Genomic DNA, 20,045 nt, shown 5'->3' with positions numbered 1-20,045 from the left:
ATTTATGTACAAAAAATATGAAATATAGCTATTTTTTAAGATTAATTTTACCCTCTTAGACAATGCCAGTGTTCTTCGTTCTGGAGAAGACAATTTCTTTTTAATTTAAAACTGTATCTCTACTTCAAAGAAATTTACTATAATCAACAGGTACTTGTAGATATTAGCAGAAATGCTGAGTGAACTAGACAGGGATAGAAACTATTCTGAGAAAAGATATTATTTTAAAGTTGCTGAACAGATATTTTCTTATGTCTTTTACTCTTGGTCTTTTATACATATTTGGGTCATGGCTGGCAGAAATTTACATTTTCAGACAGCGTTTGTTGTTTCAACAAATAGCCTTGAGCATGTAAGGCAAAAAAATAGAATCTGAACTATTTCCATTGTCATTCAACAAAATAAAAGTTTAGAAAGTAATTTTAGTAACAACTAATAGGAAATAAGGTAGCAGTGAAGGACCACTAGAAACAATTTTAAATCTATCTTAGAAAAAATTATGTGTAACATTGAAACTCCCAGTCTTCAAGAAAGTATGAAAGAAATATTCTGTTCCATTCGCATTTGTAATCTAGCTCGTAAAAAGAACCTCCACATAAAAAGATGAATAAGAATGCAAAGAAACCTCTACTGAATGCCAAATGAATAGTCTAGCAAAGAAATGAAAAAGAAATCAGTCTGGTCCTAAAGACTGTAGAGAAACTAGGACTTAAGCTGAAAGAGAGCTATCTGTAGTATTAGTGTGGAGGCAGATTACAGATAGCCTTGGAAGTCACGGTTAAACCCTGATGTCTGCCCTACAGTATGGACAATGGAGAACTCCTTCCTTGAGTTTTTTTATCCTGGAAAGGCAAGTGAAAAATAATCTTTCAAAAAGACTGATTTGGAAAAAGTGTGTATAATGGCTTACTGAGAATAGAAAACCAGATTTTGAAGGGAAGGATGATTTTTGGAAGAACAAAAACAAACTTTTTTTTTCTCCTGAGACAGGAAATAAGAGACTGAGGTAGAGAGTAATGAAAATTGAATTAGGAAAAGTATGAAAGACTATTTCTCAAGTTGAGAGGGGAGTAGATGTGGATACAGGCCCTTTTCCTCAGTGAAGTTAAGAGATAGAGTCCTCTTGAAAAAATGAGGATGCTGGGAATGAAACAGACTTGAGATATGTGGCAAAGATTTGAAATAGCTGCCACAAGAAATAGCTCACAAAAGACAGCAATGAGATGTGGTTTAATGTAGGAGGCATAAATTTGTAGTGAATCTAGATTCCCAAGTTCTTCCAGTTATTTCTGGCCAGAACAAAAAAACAGTTAAGATGAAACAATACAATGGATCCAGAGGGGCTCCTGGGTGCCTCAGTCAAATATCTTACTTCGGCTCAGGTCATGATCTCACAGTTCAGGGGTTTGAGCTCTGTACTGGGCTCTGCACTGACACTGCGGATCCTGCTAAGCATTTTCTCTCCCTCTCTCTCTGTCCCTCTCCCGGCTCACTCACTCTCTCTCTCTTTCAAAATAAATAAATAAACTTAAAACCAAAACAAAACAGAACAATGGATTCAGAGAGAGCTGGGGAATTATAATAGAGGGCTCTAATGTTTTTTCTAAAGTATACATTAAATGGCAAAAAACAGGTTTCATTTTTTTTTAATATATATATATTTTTATTTTTGAGAGAGTGCAAGCTGGGGAGGGATAGAGAGGAGGGACAGAGGATCTGAAACGGGCTCTACACTGACAGCAGCGAGCCCGATGTGGGGCTTTAACTCATAAACCGTGAGATCATGACCTGAGCTGAAGTCAGATGCTCAACCAACTGAACCACCCACGTGCCCCCCAAAAATTGTTTTAAAAAGAGAGGGATAAAATCAAAAGGAAGAGGAGGGCCTAGGGACCTTGAAGAGCTGAGGAACTGGTAGAGAGTATGTGAAGAAGTGACAAAAACTAAAAAAAAAAAGAAAAAAAAAAACCTTGATTTGAGTCATGGTGACAGGGTATTTGACATACTTACATTAAAGGATTCATGGCTTGGGTGAAATCTCTCTCTGTATATCATAAATGGTCTGAAATTTCATTTTTTAAAGATAAGCACTGATAAAATACTTCAGAAAATATTTACTTCAAAGCCTCACACACAAAAAAATTGGTCTGACAATTCATTAGATAAGCCTGAAGACAGTAAAGGTGAGATAAGAAAGAAAGGATTTCTTTAGAAGAGATGTTTTAAAGGGAGTCCCTCTATGAGAGGAATTTTCTGAAAAGTACTCAGAGCGTTTCCCCCTACAAGTCTGAGGGTCACAGAGACTGAGTGGTGATCCGCGTCTGTCTAGCTGTAGTGGCAGAGCAGCACAGAAAAAAAAAAATCAGGGCCACAGATGGAATGACTGTCTTTCTGAGCTTACAGAGCAAGAGTGTGTATGTGCTTATCTTAGGAATAATGATGAGATGTGAAAGAGAGAAGACTCTGGTTATGTAGAAAGGGATCTAGCTAGAGAGGACAGCCTATTGGGAATGAGGTGATACCAAGCAAAGAAGAGACAAAAGGAACTTCAGTTCTGAAAATGAGTTGTAAGAAACACACAGGAGAAGGCATCCATCTCTTACTCACATCTAAGGAACTGCTGGTAGGCAAGTCCTAACAATGAGAAATCACCAAAACCTAGAAAAGAAAAGTCGAAGTTCAGAATGGCCCCCATCAAACTCTAGATTTTCTAGGTTGAAGCAGGCCTGAGCTGGTGAGAGGAGAAGTTTTAACTGGTTGAGAGAATGAAGCCTTGACATTAAACTAGACTAAATTTATACACACACACACACACACACACACACACACACACACACACACAAATAATCCCTTAAGGAGACTGCAAACACCATGAGATATGCCCTGGAGTCACTGGAGAAAAGAAGATTCAGCGGAGCTTGTTTAAACACACTAGGAAGAAAGAATTAAGTTGCTTTCTGTTTGTATCTGGTGTTAAATTCAAGAACAAAATCTATTTATCTGAATAAAAATGAAAGACTACTATTTTAAAAATAGGAATCTGAATAGTCCTTTAACATGGAAAACAGATAAGATCACTTCTATTGTCTTTTACACTCTTCATTTAAAATTAATTGAATACTGGTATCAATTTCAGACTGCAGGATTTTTTTTTCTCAAATTGCTATGGTGAGTAAAAACTACTAATATTAATTTAAAAAGCAACTAACCATATTTGACCCTATAAGATTACTATCCTAGAGAAGGTTTTTTTGTTTGTTTGTTTGTTTTTTTAAATTTTTTTTCAACGTTTCTTTATTTTTGGGACAGAGAGAGACAGAGCATGAACGGGCGAGGGGCAGAGAGAGAGGGAGACACAGAATCGGAAACAGGCTCCAGGCTCTGAGCCATCAGCCCAGAGCCTGACGCGGGGCTCGAACTCCCAGACCGCGAGATCATGACCTGGCTGAAGTCGGACGCTCAACCGACTGCGCCATCCAGGCGCCCCGTTTGTTTGTTTTTTTAGTGATAAAGGACCACGAACACTTAGAGTATTGATTACACCTCAGGGAAAAACGAGGAGGGGAGAAAGAGTAGGAAAAAAATAAAAAATTGGGGGATTTTTGGAACAGCTAAATCATAAAATTTATTTCACTGCAAAAATTAGATTCTTGAGTAGTAGACTTGGGAGCACTCAAAAAGAAATGGAGAATAAAATGGTACTTAATGTAGTCATGCTGCAAACAGGTTAAAACTGCTACACTGTCACTAGTCAGAGAGAAAAGGTAGACAAGTGTCTAAATCATAGGGCACTTTGCCTTCTTGTAAAAGAGCAGAATGTTTTCTGAAAATATCTATTTCATTCACAATCCTAAAATGACTTCCAGTGGGGACAAATTAATAACTGATAACTAAATTTAATGAGTAGATACTAGAATAAATTTTAAATTGAGTTATTAAGTAATGATTTTGTTATTGTTGTTGAAACTGCCGCATTAACATAAGGAAATAATGCTGAAATACCTTATATTCATGAATTGCTTTAAGTTACCTATCTGTGCTTTGGAAACTGATTCACAGGTATCTGGTCATCTAAACCTAGAAATCTGATTCTAGAAATAGAATTCACACAATACTATAATGCGTAGTCTTTGAAAGTTGAGAAAACAGTCTAGTCCCTCAGGAACACAAAAGTGAACTAATAAAAATGAACTGATGCAGCCTGAACTTTTCAAAGTGATTCTTAAAAATTGTAACCTCTATATGCATACTTTAAAGAGTTTTCAAGCCAGTGAACCAGATAATCATTTGTAGCCATTATTGAAGGTACATTTAACAAAAAACCATCTTAACTTCAATGAAGATATAACACTACAACATAAACCTTTAAGAAACCTTCAGAGAAAACATTAAAATAGATTGCATCTTAGGTGACCAGAGTTTAAATTTAGCATATGAATATAGTTCAGAGGAAAAAAAGAGAACAATATATTAAAGCTAAAAAAAACTTGTAGAACTGAAATCACTTCAGAACCAAGAGGGCTATGGGAGGTCACAGGTAGAAAATGGTAGAACAACATAGTTACACATATGGATCTTTATCTGAGGGGGATATCTTTATCTGAGGAGGGGGACATTTTTTAACTTCAATTATAGGTTAGGTAACAATTTTCTATTCTCTGGCTGAAAAACAAAAAAAACTGGCAAAAGAATTAACCCAAATGAATCTAAATCATATTATAATTAGGATCTGATCCACTTACAGGTATTCTTTTTGAATAAGAGTTTTTTCTGTAAAAGAATGCTGATATTAAAAAATATATATACAGGGGCGCCTGGGTGGCGCAGTCAGTTAAGCGTCCGACTTCAGCCAGGTCACGATCTCGCGGTCCGTGAGTTCAAGCCCCGCGTCTGGCTCTGGGCTGATGGCTCAGAGCCTGGAGCCTGTTTCCGATTCTGTGTCTCCCTCTCTCTCTGCCCCTCCCCCGTTCATGCTCTGTCTCTCTCTGTCCCAAAAAATAAATAAACGTTGAAAAAAATATATATATATACAAAATCTTTCAATTTGTACACAAAGTGGCTGACACTGAACAAATCAGAATATTCTTAGACTATCCTCGCCAAGAAACTAAATGTGGCTGGTTTTAGTTTCTTTTCACAGTACAGATTTTCAAATTTCACAATTCATGATAAACATTAAGATATAATATTTGATGCAGAAAAAGCATTTGACAAAATACAACATCCTTTCTTGATAAAAACTCTCAAGAAAGTAGGGATAGAAGGATTCATACCTCAAGATTATAAAAGCCATTTATGAAAGATCCACTACTAATATCCTCAACAGGGAAAAACTGAGAGGTTTCCCCCTAAGGTCAAGAACACGACAGGGATGTCCACTATCATCACTGTTATTCAACATAGTACTGGAAGTCCCAGCCTCAGCATTCAGACAAACAACACAAAGAAATAAAAGGCATCCAAATCAGCAAGGAGGAAGTCAAACTCACACTTTGTAGAAGACATGATTATCTATGTGGAAAACCCAATAGACTCCACCAAAAAACTCCTAGAACTGATCCATGAATTCAGCAAAGTCACAGGATACAAAATCAATATACAGAAATCAGCTGCATTTCTATACACCAATAATGAAGCAGCAAAAAGAGAAATCAAGGAATCGCTCTCATTTAAAATTGCACCAAAAATCATAAAATAACTAGGAATAAACCTAGCCCAAGAGGTGAAAAATCTATACACTGCATGAAAACTATAGAAAGCTTATGAAAGAAAATGAAGACACAAAAAAATGGAAAAACATTCCATGCTCACGGATTGGAGAACAAATACTGTTAAAATGTCTATACTACCTAAAGCAATCTACACACTAAATGCAATCCAAATAACACCAGCATTCTTCACAGAGCTAGAACAAACAATCCTAAAATCTATATAAAATGACAAAAAACCTCAAACTGCCAAAGCAATCCTGAAATAGAAAACCAAAGCTGGAGGCATCACAATGCCGGACTTTAGCCCATATTACAGAGCTGTAATCATCAAGACAGTATGGAACTGGTATAAGAACAGACACATAGATCAATGGAACAGAATAGAGAACCCAGAAATGGACCCACAGGTATACAGCCAACTCATTTTTGACAAAGCAGGAAAGAATATCCAATGGAAGAAAGACAGCCTCTTCATCAAATGGTGTTGGGAAAACTGGACAGCAACATTCAGATGAGTGAATCTGGACCACTCTCTTACATCATACACAAAAATAAACTCAAAATGGATGAAAGACCTAAATTAAGACAGGAAGCTAACAAAATCCTAGAGGAGAAAACAGGCAACAAACCCTGTGACCTTGGCCACAGCATCTTCTTACCTGATGTGTCTCCAGAGGCAAGGGAAACATAAGCAAAAATGAACTATTGGGACTTCGTTAAGATAAAAAGCTTCTGCACAGTGAAGGAAACAATCAGCAAAACTAAAACGCAACTGACAGAATCGGAGAAAATATTTGCAAATGACATCAGATAAAGGGTTAGTCCAAAAACTATAAAGAATTTATCAAACTCAACACCCAAAAAACAAATAATCCAGTGAAGAAATGGACAGAAGACATGAGTAGACATTTTTCCAAAGAAGTCATCCTGATGGCTAACAGACACTCATCATCAAGGAAAAGATGCTCAACATCACTCATCATCAGGAAAATACAAATGAAAACCACCATTAGATACCACCTCACCTGTCAGAATGGCTAAAATTAACAACTCAGGCAACAACAGACGTTGGTGAACATGTGGAGAAAGAGGAAACCTCTTGCACCGCTGTAGAGAATGCAAACTGCTGTGGCCACTCTGGAAAACAGTATGGCGGTTCCTCAAAAGACTGAAAATAGAACTATCCTATGACCCAGCAATTGCACTACTAGGTATTTATCCAAGGGTTACAGGAGTGCTGTTTCAAAGGGGCACATGTACCCCAATGTTTATAGCAGCACTTTTGACAATAGCCAAGGTATGGAAAGAGCCCAAATGTCTATTGACCGACAAATGGATAAAGATGTGGTATACATATACAATGGAATATTACTGGCAATCAAAAAGAATGAAATCTTGCCATTTGCAACAATGTGGATGGAACTAGAGTCATCAGAGAAAGACAAATATATGACTTCACTCATGTGGAATTTATGATACAAAACAGATGAATATAAGGAAAGGGAAGCAAAAATAACATAAAAACAGAGAAGGAGACAAATCATAAGAGACTCTTAAATACAGAGAACAAACTGATGGTTGCTGGTGGGGTGTTGGGTCGGGGGATAGGCTAAATGGGTGAGGGGCATTAAGGAGGACACTTTTGGGATGAGCACTCGGTATTATATGTAAGTGATGAATCACTGAATTCTATTTCTGAAATCATTATTATACTATATGTTAACTAAGTTGGATATAAATTTACAAAAATAAAAAAGAATTCAGCCAAAAAATATATAAAATAAATAAATAAAATTAATTTAAAAAAAAGATATAATATTTGACTCAGGAAAAATATAGTACTTAGTGCCTAATAAAAAATTCACTTTTAGATCCCTTTCCCTCACCTCCTTCCAAGCACAACAGATTAGATTCTGCTGGGTCTACATATATCATCCATATTATCAAGTAGTAGCTCCCCTAACACAGATACTCATTTCATTGAATTATGAAGGGCCTTGAGAAGTTATGGTCTGTCTTCTACAATTACAGTAGGACCATCTTTAATTAATCTGTTTTAAGAATTACCTCTAGGCTTTATTCCCCTTTTCACTAGAAAGACCCAAACAGATCCCACTTAATAAAGGTATTTTTCATTTTCCTATTACTAGTGGTGATTATTTATAATAGAAAAATTATCTGAGTTTCTACACTATGAAAATCTACAGTGGCCTCAGGACAAAATCCAATTTGAGGATCTCATGCAACAAGGAATAAAAAATACCTACTTCAGCATATATGAAAGGAAGTTTCTAAAACACAGCCTCCAGAATCAGGCAGATCTGGGTTTGAATCCCGGTTATACCCACTGCATACATAATCCTTAACTTCTCTGAACCCTAATTTTTTTCCCCACAGAAAGGGAGATAAAAACAGTAACTACCTTAAAGACTGTGGTGAGAATTAAATGAGATTATACATTTTAAGTACTTAAATAATGCTAGGTACAAAGAGGTCCTCAATGAATATTAACTGCTATTATTATTTCTAAAATGATACACTTTTATTTTTAAAATGTTCATATTTTTTGACCCAGCAATTAAACCAAGAGTATATCTATGCCAGGAAATGCACAGTACTTAAAAGTCTGGTTAGAGAAAAATATCTAAAATGTGGAAAATGGTCACATACACAATTGCATAATTTGCCATTATATGACAAAATGTATAATATGAATGCAATTTTTAATGGGTAGGTTGTAGTACGATATACTACTGAAACATGAGCAGAAATGTAATGCCTATAGGTATTATAATAGAAGTAATTTTAAATATTTTCTGTTTTTTAAAATTTTCCAAATATTCTACAATGATCATGTATTACATTTATAAGAAATTTAAAAAATGCATAATATGTCTAATTTCTTTTCTGACTCCAATTTTCTCCAGAAAAGCTGACTCAGAGGAAAAAAAAATAAGATAAGCATACATTTTTTAAAGATTTTATATAAAGGATGTTTGTTTTTATTATATTAAAAACTGCTAGTTTGAATTATTACTCTCTAGCATTAAAGTTAAACAAAACTCAAAGTATGACAACTCAATTATAGCATATTTAATCATATGTCCAGAACAATATTTCACTTGGAGATCAAGTTGATATGTATTCTGCTACTTAAACACTAAACTTACAGTAATTTTTTAAAATTTTTCCCTGACTTTATTGAGATATAACTGACATGTAACATTGTGTAAGTTTAAGGTGTGCAGTGTATTGACTTGATATACATATATTGCAAAATGATTACTACTATTGTGTTAGTTAACACCTCCATCACATCAAATAATTACCATCTCTTTTTTTTTTTGTGTGGTGAGAATGCTTAAATCTACTTTTTTAGTAACTTCAAAGTGTATAATACAGTATTCTTAACTCTGATTACCATGCTGTTCATTAGATCATCAGAACTTTTTCTGCATTCAAAGTCATTACACCATTTTATATACCTACCCAAAACTCACTTGTTCATTCTTCCTGTTAGAAGTTGCTACTGTAAGATTTTTTAGCTTTTCCTCAGGAGACCACTAGATAGTGGCAACAGAAAACTAAAAGTTATTGGTGAATTTATCACATTATGTCTTTAATTATTATACAAAGGATATTATTTTTATTCTTTAAAATGTTTATTTTTTTTTGATGGGGGAAGGGAGACAGGTGAAATATGACCTGAAGTGAAATCAAGTTGGATGCTTAAACTATTGAGCCACCCAGATACCCCTCAAAGGATAATATTTTAAAAGTCAGAAAGTCTCCCTTGATGAACATCAACTCAGAAAAAGTAGATAGATCATTAAATCCTAAATGCCATGTTTTCCTGTAGCAAAATTGGGTGTGGTACTTAGCTTTGGGTATGGAGGCTGTCACCTGCAAAGTAAGAAAAGACAGTGAAAAGAAGCCTATCAAAAAACCCAAAAGATATGGTCTGCTAAGAAGGGAGAAAACCCAGAGAAAATAAGTTCACTGAAAGGCAAGGAAGGAGTCTGCAAAAAAGGAGGAAGTTACCAATAGTATCAATTGCTGCAAAGAAGCAGAAAAAAAGATGAAGCAGAGTAACTGAGGAAGATTCTTGATGGGGGAAAACTGAATTTATAGCTCAGGGAAGATACCTATGATGTTGCTGTGCAGTTCCAGAACTCATAAAGAAGAAAGGGAATATGGTATATTAGTAACCCAGGAATGCTACCGTACTGAACCTAAATCAGGTATCATCAATCTACCTTGATCCTGCCTCGGGCGGGGCAGGGGGGTTGAAAGATAGTCCTATTATGAACAGTAAAGTGTGTAGGTATGATAAGTGAATACTTCAAGTAGAAACAAAACTATGTGTAAGAAATTTAAAAGAAATGAGGGTCAAAAGCAGTGGTTCTTAAACTTTAATTATCACCTGTGGTGCTTATAAAAATGCTAATTTTTGAGTAGCATTCTAGAAATACTGATTTAGTAGGTCTGTATAGGGCCTTCCAAACTGCAAATTAAACAGTACTTTAGAAGATCCTGGTGCAGGTGGTTTGTAGGCTTTGAGGAAAAGTCATTAGCATTTGGGCAATGTGAGTTGACAAGTGATGAAAATGTCAAATTATGATGTAAATCAGAAAACTGAAAAAAATTTTTTGTAAAGTAAAAGAAGTAATAAAGTGATGTTCACCTAACCTATTAAAATTAGTTAAGGGTGGTTCTGGGGTCCTGTCAAAATAAGAAGTGAAGCTAATAATTTAATATGGAGCAGGACTGGAGTAGGCTGGGGTCTATGGGAGGATAGTGTGGACCACAGTCTTATAATTTGCCTTACTTAGCATTTTTACCAACGGAAAAGAAGTTAAAAACAGCATATGTGATAGTCCCAAAAAGAGATAGCCAGTTTTTAAAGTAACATGAAGATAAACAGAGAAATTTATATGCTATGGCTAAATAAATATATGTTATTAATGGTTTCTTCTACTGGAAATCAGGGAAGTGGGTAGCGGAGAGGGGAAGAAATATGGGGTGTAAAGCAGGGCTCTGAAGAAGTTACATGTATAAATCACTACCCTTTGACTCATACATGTAAAGCACATATTTGAGATCTACTTTTCCACACGAAATGCATTACTAGCATCTGAGAGTAAGTATAAATTTCCTTACTTAAGAAAGAGGCTTTCTCCTGGCATAAATGCTGTAAGACATATTGAAGGCATATAATCATGCTATGAAATTGCAAATATGTTTACACAGTATGCTCTAAAAGTTAATAACCTGAATTTCCAGACTCCACAAAGAATGTGAAAATGCTAGCCCAGAACCTCTCACATTTCCATCCTTTGGAAGTTTTCAAACATTTATATGGTAAAAGAATGTGCTGCTGATATATATGCCTGTTCTCTAAAAGTCATTTGTTAGGCTTGATGAAACCTTTCATTATCAAAAACTGTATATACTTTGACAAGGTAGACTCGTAAATTATCTTACACCTGTCTTCAATGATTTGTTACTTTTAAATTTTATTTTATTTACTTTTTATTTTCATTTCATTTTCAGGTTTATAGTTTTCATGACCTTCACAAGGAAATAATACCCCTCTCCAGTCTATGAGAAATTTCTTGGGTATTTCTTTCTCTATTAAAAAGTGTATCTTTAGTTAAAAACAAGTTTCCATTTATGTCTTTTTCTATATATAGAAACATATATCAGTTATGTCTTTTTCTATTGTTCAATACTTGGTAGAGCCAACGTTTTAAATATGACAGTAAACTTTTACTTTTTAAATATCAGCCTTCTACTTACAAAGTAAAATAAATACATTAATGTATGATCTGTTCAATTCATAGAGGACTTTAATTCTATATTTAATGCAAAATAGTCATTACCATCAATATTAAAGAAAAAACTATTTGCTAATGATACACAATAGATTTAGAAAAAAATACCTTATGGAATACTATAGTATATAATTTTAAAAGTTTAGAGAGCCACAAGTGCCTTAGTTTAAAAACCAGATTAATTATAAAGATAACTTTCCATTACCTCTTAACCCTGGCAAGAAATTAAAGCAAATGGACTTTTCTTTGTGAATGAAAATGTTAGACATGACCTTACTCTGTTTCATGTGAAAGGGACAAGAAAGATTTTTACCTGGTGCGTTAAGACAAAAAGTAAAACACAGAAAACTGCTCTTCAGATTACTTTTTAAAAACATTTTCTACATTTGAAAATCAGGACATTAGCACCAATTTTGAATTTTTCCCTGTGTAATTAAAATGCTCATTTAATTTTTTTGAAGTTTATTTTTATTTATTTTGAGAGAAAGAGAACATGTTTGCACAAGTGGTAGAGGGGCACAGAGAAAAGAGGGAGAGGCCGAATCCCAAGCAGGCTCCACACTGTCAGCATGGAGCCCAATGCAGGACCCAATCCCACGAACCATGAGATCACGACCTGAGCCAAAACCAAGAGTTGGAAGTTCAGCTGACTGAGCCACCCAAGTGCTGCTAAAATGCTTGTGTATTTTTAAGAATTAGAAGGGATGTCATTTACTGAGTATCTCCAATATTCCAAGTATTACCATTAAGCCTTTCACAAATAAGCAACCTGAAGCTCGCTAAACTGAAACAACTTACTAATTTCACAAGCATTGTAGGGGCACCTGGGTGGTTCAGTTGGTTGAGCATCCGACTTTGGCTCTTGGCTCAAGTCATGACCTCGTGGTTTGTGAATTCGACTCCCACATTGGGCTCGCTGGTGTCAGGGCAGAGCCCACTTTGGATCCTCTGTCCCCCTCTCTCTCTGCCCTTCCCCTGCATGTGCTCTCTCAAAAATAAATAAACATTAAAAAAAAGAAATATAAATTGCACAAGCATTGTAAATAATTAATATCTGAACCCAGTTTGTTTCTTTTCAGAATTCATAAAGCTCTTTGTTCTACAATGTATTGTGTACTTTCACTTTCTGTATACCTTAAATAACTCTATTTTGTTACTCAACAATGCCTCAGATTATAAGAAACCCCATAAATTTAATAGCAAATTTTTAAGAAAAAATATTCTCACTTAAAAATATAAACTGCTTACAGACACCCTAATTTCAGAAATGTCAAAAAATGAACATGTTAAAATGTAAGAAACATGGCATAACATACATTGGCTATGCCTCCAACCCCTAATATCTTATCAATCTTGGTAAAGATTCTATCAGAATGTCTAGATTAGAATTCTTAAATATATTTGATTTCAGAACTCAATTCCATTAACTTTCAGAGTTTATTCTTTTGTTTTTCTTAGCCTAGATCTGAAGAAGTCTGTCTTAGTTGTAGGTAAAGGGTACTACCTACACCACAATATGTAGCTTAGAAGGATTACTTTTTAATAGATAAGTAATTCTATACAATGATGAAATAATTAAAATAAATATTTAATAAATTAGAATATGAGATCTCACTCTGTTTTTTGAAGCTAGGAGTTAAGCCTTCCCCATTATTTCCTTTAGCCTCACAGCTCTGAGAACGGGCTAGCCTTTTTCAACTAGGACCATCTCTTTAGAGCAAACAGTATCCCTCACCCTCAAATCATCTATAAATACTGGAATAACAAGTTTACATAACTAATGTAGTCTACATTCTTTCTTAATTCTTACATTATTATATAATCCAAATTTAATAATGCTGGGTTAATAGGTAAAAATATTCTTATTAACTTTTTAAAATCTGTAATGAAAATCCTTCAGTCTACCAGATTTTTTGTAGGTCACTTTTCCCTCCAACATAATATAAAAGTAAAAAAAAAAAAACTATTTTAAAACTAAAGGATAGTATAAAGTTGGTGAGTTTTGAAAGGCATTCCCATGTATGGCACCCTACTGTACTTTGATTAATTATCTCTCAGTTATGAGTTAGTTTCTTATCACATATGGTATTCCACAGCATGCTATGCAAACGCATCAGGCCCACATGCCATCTAAATTAGAAAGTGGCTTGGTTTTTCCAGTTTGTAGTAAATGCAAATTAAAAAGTGATTTAGTGTTTCAATTTTGAAAATTATTAATATGAAAGAATTGTCTAATTTTAGAAGTCCCAGTCATTTTTTTTCTGTGAATATGAAGTTCAAATACATACACGTGTATGTCATAAACACTAACAAACTGTACCTGGAGGAGAGAAATCATATGTACAAAAAGATTCTTAAGGAATACCTGACCATGACATATTGAAGTATACCAATACACTTAACATGTATTACATAGTCCCCATGGAAATTACTACAGAACTAAACAGATCAGTATAGATTCCAATTCTATTATGAAGAATAACCATAAACAGTCTTTGTTTGGCTAAAATTATTACTTGATAAAATATTACCTAGGAATAGGTTTCAGAAAATGTCTAGGACAATCAAAGAACCTTTTTAAGCAAGCAATAATGACAAAAAATAAGTTCAGTTTGTCCATAAATGTTCAGTTTAAAAAAATACACTCTACTTTTTAAAAAAACATAGTGTCATCTGTAATTAGTAAAATTCTTAATGGCTATTACTTCTTACTGAATTCATACGTCATTGTTACTAGTCTCAAAGTACAATACTCAGTTAGAAACTAAGGGCTTAAATAAGATATTTATACAAACGATTTTGTGGAAAATGCTAGAGTTCAGGCATATAATAGAGTTGAGGCAATACCCTGAACATAACCCAGATGTAAAGCAGAAGATAACTGGAAGATTGTGGGTTTTATCCCCCACACTAGCAAAGAGGTAATCTAAAGTTTAATATGTAACTACAGCTATCATCAAGGATAACCACACCAGTTTTAATTCTCATAATTTTAGTAAGTCTACAAACCACCACAGATTTGTTCTATGGGATTCCACTGTAAGAAACTATATAAACAACTTTTCTCCAAACTTTTACATACCTGTATCAGTAAAAAAGCCAATCAGAATTCAGTAAAGCTTGCTAAAGCACACTGTTGTAAGTTCTAATGCTTGTCACACAAATGCTAGAATACTGAATTAAAACAGTTAGGTGTTATGTTTTACCTAAAATGACTTCTTTGTCAACCATGCTAAATTCAGAAACTTAAAATTTAACCTAATAAAATCCAAGAGGTCAAATGAATAGCTAAAATATTTTTAAAATATCTGTTTTAACGGGTCATTTGTATACTTCAAATTTAAAAGACCTTTAACACCCAACATGGGGCTCAAACTCACAACCCCAAGATCAAGAGTTGCATGCTCCACCTTCTGAGCCAGCAGGTGCCCCTTAATTTTATTTTTTTTCATAAATTGTCATTATACATAAAATCAGACATCCACTTTCCAATATTACCAGGTTCAATTACATGTGCTAATTTAATGTACTATGGCAAGATACTCCTTGGAAAGATTGTCTTGTTCAGTTCTTAAAGGGGCAAGATTCACAATTAGTGTTTTATTTGAAAGTGAATAGTTACCTATGCAGTTTTTACTCAACTATATCAGTTATAGAATTCTAGTTGCTTAATGCAGAAAATTGGAAAATAAAGATGAAAAAAAATCATACTTTCCCTACTCAGGGATTTCTAATACAAATGATTACCAAAAAGTACCACTTGCCTCAGCAGACATGCATAGCATTTGTAGTTCCAGAAAATTTTTCATAGGGATTTAGATGACATTTCTCTACATATGAATTCAATTTATTATTGCTCTACACTATATAGATCAAGTAAGAGTGAACCAAATGGAGTTCTCCAAGCTAAGACAGTTAATCTGGTAGTAGTCAGATAATGACCTGTCATGTATAATCCATGGCTTTTCACCAAACAGAGCTTAAATAAGGATGAAAAGCTAAAATCATAACTGGCACAGTCACTGTAAAATACATGATGTATATGACTTGAATGAAGCACTCTTAAAAAATATTTATATATGTTCATTTAACCATGGCAAAATAAATGATCTTCATTTTGGGTGTGTTAACAGAAGTTGTTGAGATCTACATTAGGTACACTTTAGGAAAAGACTGAATAGTGAATTGTGCCCTATATTTTAAAAAAATTAAAAATTAAAAAAAATACATTAAAAAAAAAACCTGTGCCCTATATCTAAAAAAAGTACTTAATCTACCTTGGGTTTTATATGTAAGTATACAACATAATTTTAAAATAGTTTGTTGACATTTCACTTGGGTTTTGGGCATTGTGTATATTTGTTTTAAAGTTCTAAAAAAGTTAATTTTTAGGTGAGAATCTTTCTTAATAACTGAAGACTTCATAAAACACATAAAACAGATTCTTATTCTTGACTGCTCATTAAAATAATTTAGGGAGCTTGTAAAAACATAGACGTCCACCCTCATTCCCTCTCCCACTTCTTCCTGAACAATTCAGTCTAAAGCCCATTAGGTTATAGTAAGCAAAATAGGTGTCCATGTTGGGTGGCAGTGGAGGGTGATGAGAGATTAGTTTTGTATCAGGGGACTAATTATATAAGAATATTTCAGAATAATGGGAACTAGTTTTCTGTCAGGGAGTTAGAAATATAGAAAGGGAGAAAACTGGAATGGTTTCCAGTATCTATAAAGGCAGAAACGGGTATGTGTACGTATACATCTAGTCCTTCACTCTGTCTAGAAGAACTAGGAGGAATGACACTGCAGTAACAATGAGCACATCTAGTACCCATATCTTGGTTTCTAAATACTACTCTCCACTGAAAGAACTGGAGCTCCTTGGAGAAATGGCTGGTTCTAGGACTAGGGAAAGGGAAAGTACAGTTGAGTCTGGAATATCTTTAGTAAGGAAATACTTAAAGATTGCTGGGATCATGTCAAAAGGACATAGATGCCAAGCTGAAGTGGGAGAAGGCAGTCTGAAGTGGCTTCCATTAGCCAAAACTGGGACAATTTGAAGATCAAAATAAATGATAATAACCAATATAATCCACTGAATAAAACAGAAAATGAAAGTCTGATGAGGATAATTTGGATAATATGGATATTTGCATAGTCTCAAGGTTAGACAAATTAACGAATTAATTAGAAAAGGGAAGAGAATGGGAGAGACTTGCAGACAGCTCCTTAGTCAAGTGATTACCATCTATGGTTCATATTGAAGTCATGTATCACCTGAAAGAATGCATACTGCATCACATCTGTGGCATTTCTTATCAAAGATGCATAAAATGAATCTAACTATAAAAAAGATTTAAAAAATACAAAGTAAGACATTCTACAAAATAACTGCCCTGTAATCTTCAAAAGTGGCAAGGTCATGAAAATCAAGGAAAGAATAAGGGACTGTCCAGACTAAAGAAACATGAAAAATAAATGCAACAATGATTCTGTACTAGATCCTTTTGCTATAAAGGAAATTTCTAAGACAAATGGCAAGACTTGAATACTGAGGATTAGATGGTAATAACATTAATTTTCTGTTTTTGTTGGTTATATTTGGGACATGAAAGAGGATGAAAAAACACAAATGCAAAGCAGAGGTGTGACAAATGTAGTTTCTGAAAGATTATTTTAGTACCAGTATAGAAGTATGGTCTCCAGGCATTTTTGTTGATATGCCCCATACTAAAAATATTTTAAATATGTATCAAAATATATTTGTGTGAAGTTATATCATGTTCCACAGTATTAATATATTATTTACATTATAAAGCACAGACATACAAATTAAAATGGGATGTTATACAGAATTAAGTTGACTTAATTAGACATCTTGTCTATCTCTTAGGGTACAAACACTTCATTTTGGAGGCCACTAGTAAAGAGAATTGGTAAAAGAGAAGAGTATGGCAGACCTATTTAGATAGTTTCCAAAACAGGAGAAACTGAAAGAATGAGGAAAAAGTGAGGCACTGAATCAACACAGGAACAATGGAGGAAAGGAACAAAGAGCACACTGGGGAAACATTTAAGCAAGAAAACTTCTCTTAGAGGACTCAGAGAATGATTTTCTGTAAGGCACAAGGATGGGTAAGGCTTGAAGATGATTCCAGGTATTTAGGTTGGGTGAACAAATGGAACAGAGAGGGAGGAAAACTAAGAGAGAGGTGAAGAGGATGATTAAGAACATGGGGCCCCTGGGTGGCTCAGTCAGTTAAGTGTCTGACTTAGGCTTAGGTCATGATCTCATGGTTCATGAGTTTGAGCCCCACATTGGGCTGTGTGCTGACAGCTCAGAGCCAAGAGCCTGTTTTGGATTCCCACCCCCCCGCCCCCACCCCCCGGCTCTCACTGTCTCTCTCTCAAAAATAAATAAGCATTGAAAAAAATTTAAAAAAGAACAAAATGCATTATTTTTCCAGGCATATAATACTCATTAACATTAATATTATGGCAACATAGTAAAAAGCAGGGGAAAAAAATTCCTAAGGCATGGTGATAGGTAGCAATGAACTAGCTGCACTGAATATAAACTTAATACACTGGCTGGATAGCTGCTGCCTTAGTCAAATGTCTTTGAAGCACAGCCTATGGGAGAAGATATGTTTTGTGCATATGTGTTTCCATGTGTTTGTAAATGTGTAGATTTGTGTTTCCGTGTGTGCACACATATATGTATATATCTGTGTCCATGTAGTCATTTTACATGAAACCTAAAGTGAACTTAAGTAGGTTTATAATAGGTTGATAAGTCAGAGAAAGTCTTATCATGCCATATTTCATAGGTTCAGGTAGAATAAACAGTCATTCTATATACAAATATTGAATGGTTATCTTGTCATACCTGAAAATGATATAAAATTATGTGTCAATTATTTCTCAATTTAAAAAAAGTCATTCTACTTTTAGGTAAATTGTAATTAAATCAATATTATTGAAACTACACTTAGGTATATTTTATCATGTGCTAAAACTTAAAATTATGGATTATGTTATGGTTAATCTTCTTAGACTTGAGCAGAATTTCCATAAAAGTAATAGGCAGGATTTGTGACAGAAGATTTTTTCCCTCACAAAGCCCATAACAATAAACCTATTACTTAAGAGACAAAGTCATGTATAAATATATTATGCTGAGAATATACATGGCATTATTTTTGTTTCCTCTGCTACACAAAATTTGGAGACAATGTTAAGAGTTAAATTAATGTTTAAAGTGCAATGTATTTTCAAGCACGTATTCAACTATATATCCTCACCTTGTATTTATCTAAAATTCTAAGCAAAATAAATAACTTACTTGGGAGTCAAATTTTTAGAATAAAAGTTAAGACTCCTTGGACTTAATAATCCTGACTACCACAGAGAAAGGAAGTTGGATATACATTTTATAGCTGTAAGAATTTTATACTTCACTCCCCACCCCCCCGTAAATTTATTAGCAACTGATTCACTTTCCTTCTCCTGGCAGCAACTATTTTTATCTTAGTTTTCATATCATTAAAATATATGAACATGGCAAATACACACAGTATTACCTAACAAATAATAGTCCACTAAATGTAATAGAGGAAAATCAAGGACAAGCAAAGTATATTAATTTCCACTGTAGGTTTCTTTTAGGCCCTACAATGATACTAATTTTGACTGATACACTAGTTTTGACTCAGATATTAATAACATACTGATTTCTAAATTTAACAGCTTCTGCAGCAATTCACTGAATTATAAAGCATGATATTATCTATCAATGCTTTCTTTGGACCCAAACTAGCCAATATCTTTCTAAGAAAAATGTAAACAAATTTACTACCTGCTAGTTAGGAATGAACATCTTCAACAGTGAACAAATCAGAATGGATCGAACAACAAATATTATTTAAGTTTCCAGCTTAACTATTACATTAAATTTAATTTTTTATTGGAAAAAAAGCATAACTATACAATAGTCATGTTGATATGACAAAAATACAAATCTACTTCACTGCTGTAAACCTTATAAAGTAAAATGCTATGACATTCCAAAGATTAGACACTATATTTGGATGAAATTTTGATCATGTTGGTTGTTTATTATCTCGTATTCAATCAGAGGTCAGAATACAGAAAATATATTGCAAGTTTTCTAACAATGTGCCTTCTTAATGGATTTCCATTCAGAGTAGAAGACCTATTGTCTCATAAAGAGGGAAAACAAAAACAAAAATAAAAATATCTTATCCTTCTCAATGGCTACTGGCATCCTACTGCATTAAGAAATGTATGATAGGGGCATCTGGGTGGCTCAGTGGGTTAAGCATCTGACTTTGGTTCAGGTCATGATCTCAAGGCTCATGAGTTTGAGCCCCACATTGGGCTCGCTGCAGTCGCTGCTTCAGATCCTCTGTCTCCCTCTCTCTGCCTCTACCTGGCTCGCACTCTCCCTCTATCTCTCAAAAATAAATAAACATTAAAA

The 20,045-nt window shown here is 34.2% G+C and overlaps 1 protein-coding gene across 5 annotated transcripts in view; it reads right to left on the bottom strand.

Annotated features, from left to right (window-relative positions):
* PHF14 (PHD finger protein 14) overlaps window positions 1–20,045 on the bottom strand; it is a 210,591-nt gene that overhangs the window by 39,012 nt on the left and 151,534 nt on the right. Inside the window, exon 18 of one of the 5 annotated variants that reach the window (XM_047095552.1) lies at window positions 2,608–2,658. The exons of the other annotated variants lie outside the window; for them this stretch is intronic. Coding sequence (XP_046951508.1) covers window positions 2,635–2,658 — 24 coding nt within the window. The 3' untranslated portion in view covers window positions 2,608–2,634. The remainder of the gene's footprint in view (window positions 1–2,607; window positions 2,659–20,045) is intronic. 5 annotated transcript variants of the gene reach the window in all.

The sequence above is a fragment of the Lynx rufus genome, unplaced genomic scaffold (assembly GCF_022079265.1).
Source record: "Lynx rufus isolate CCGP_SWC_20201006 ecotype Redwood Valley unplaced genomic scaffold, mLynRuf1.p SCAF_4, whole genome shotgun sequence".
Lineage (NCBI taxonomy): Eukaryota > Metazoa > Chordata > Mammalia > Carnivora > Felidae > Lynx > Lynx rufus.
The sequence above is the reverse complement of the archived record's forward strand: the minus strand, read 5'-3'. Positions and strand labels throughout refer to the sequence as shown.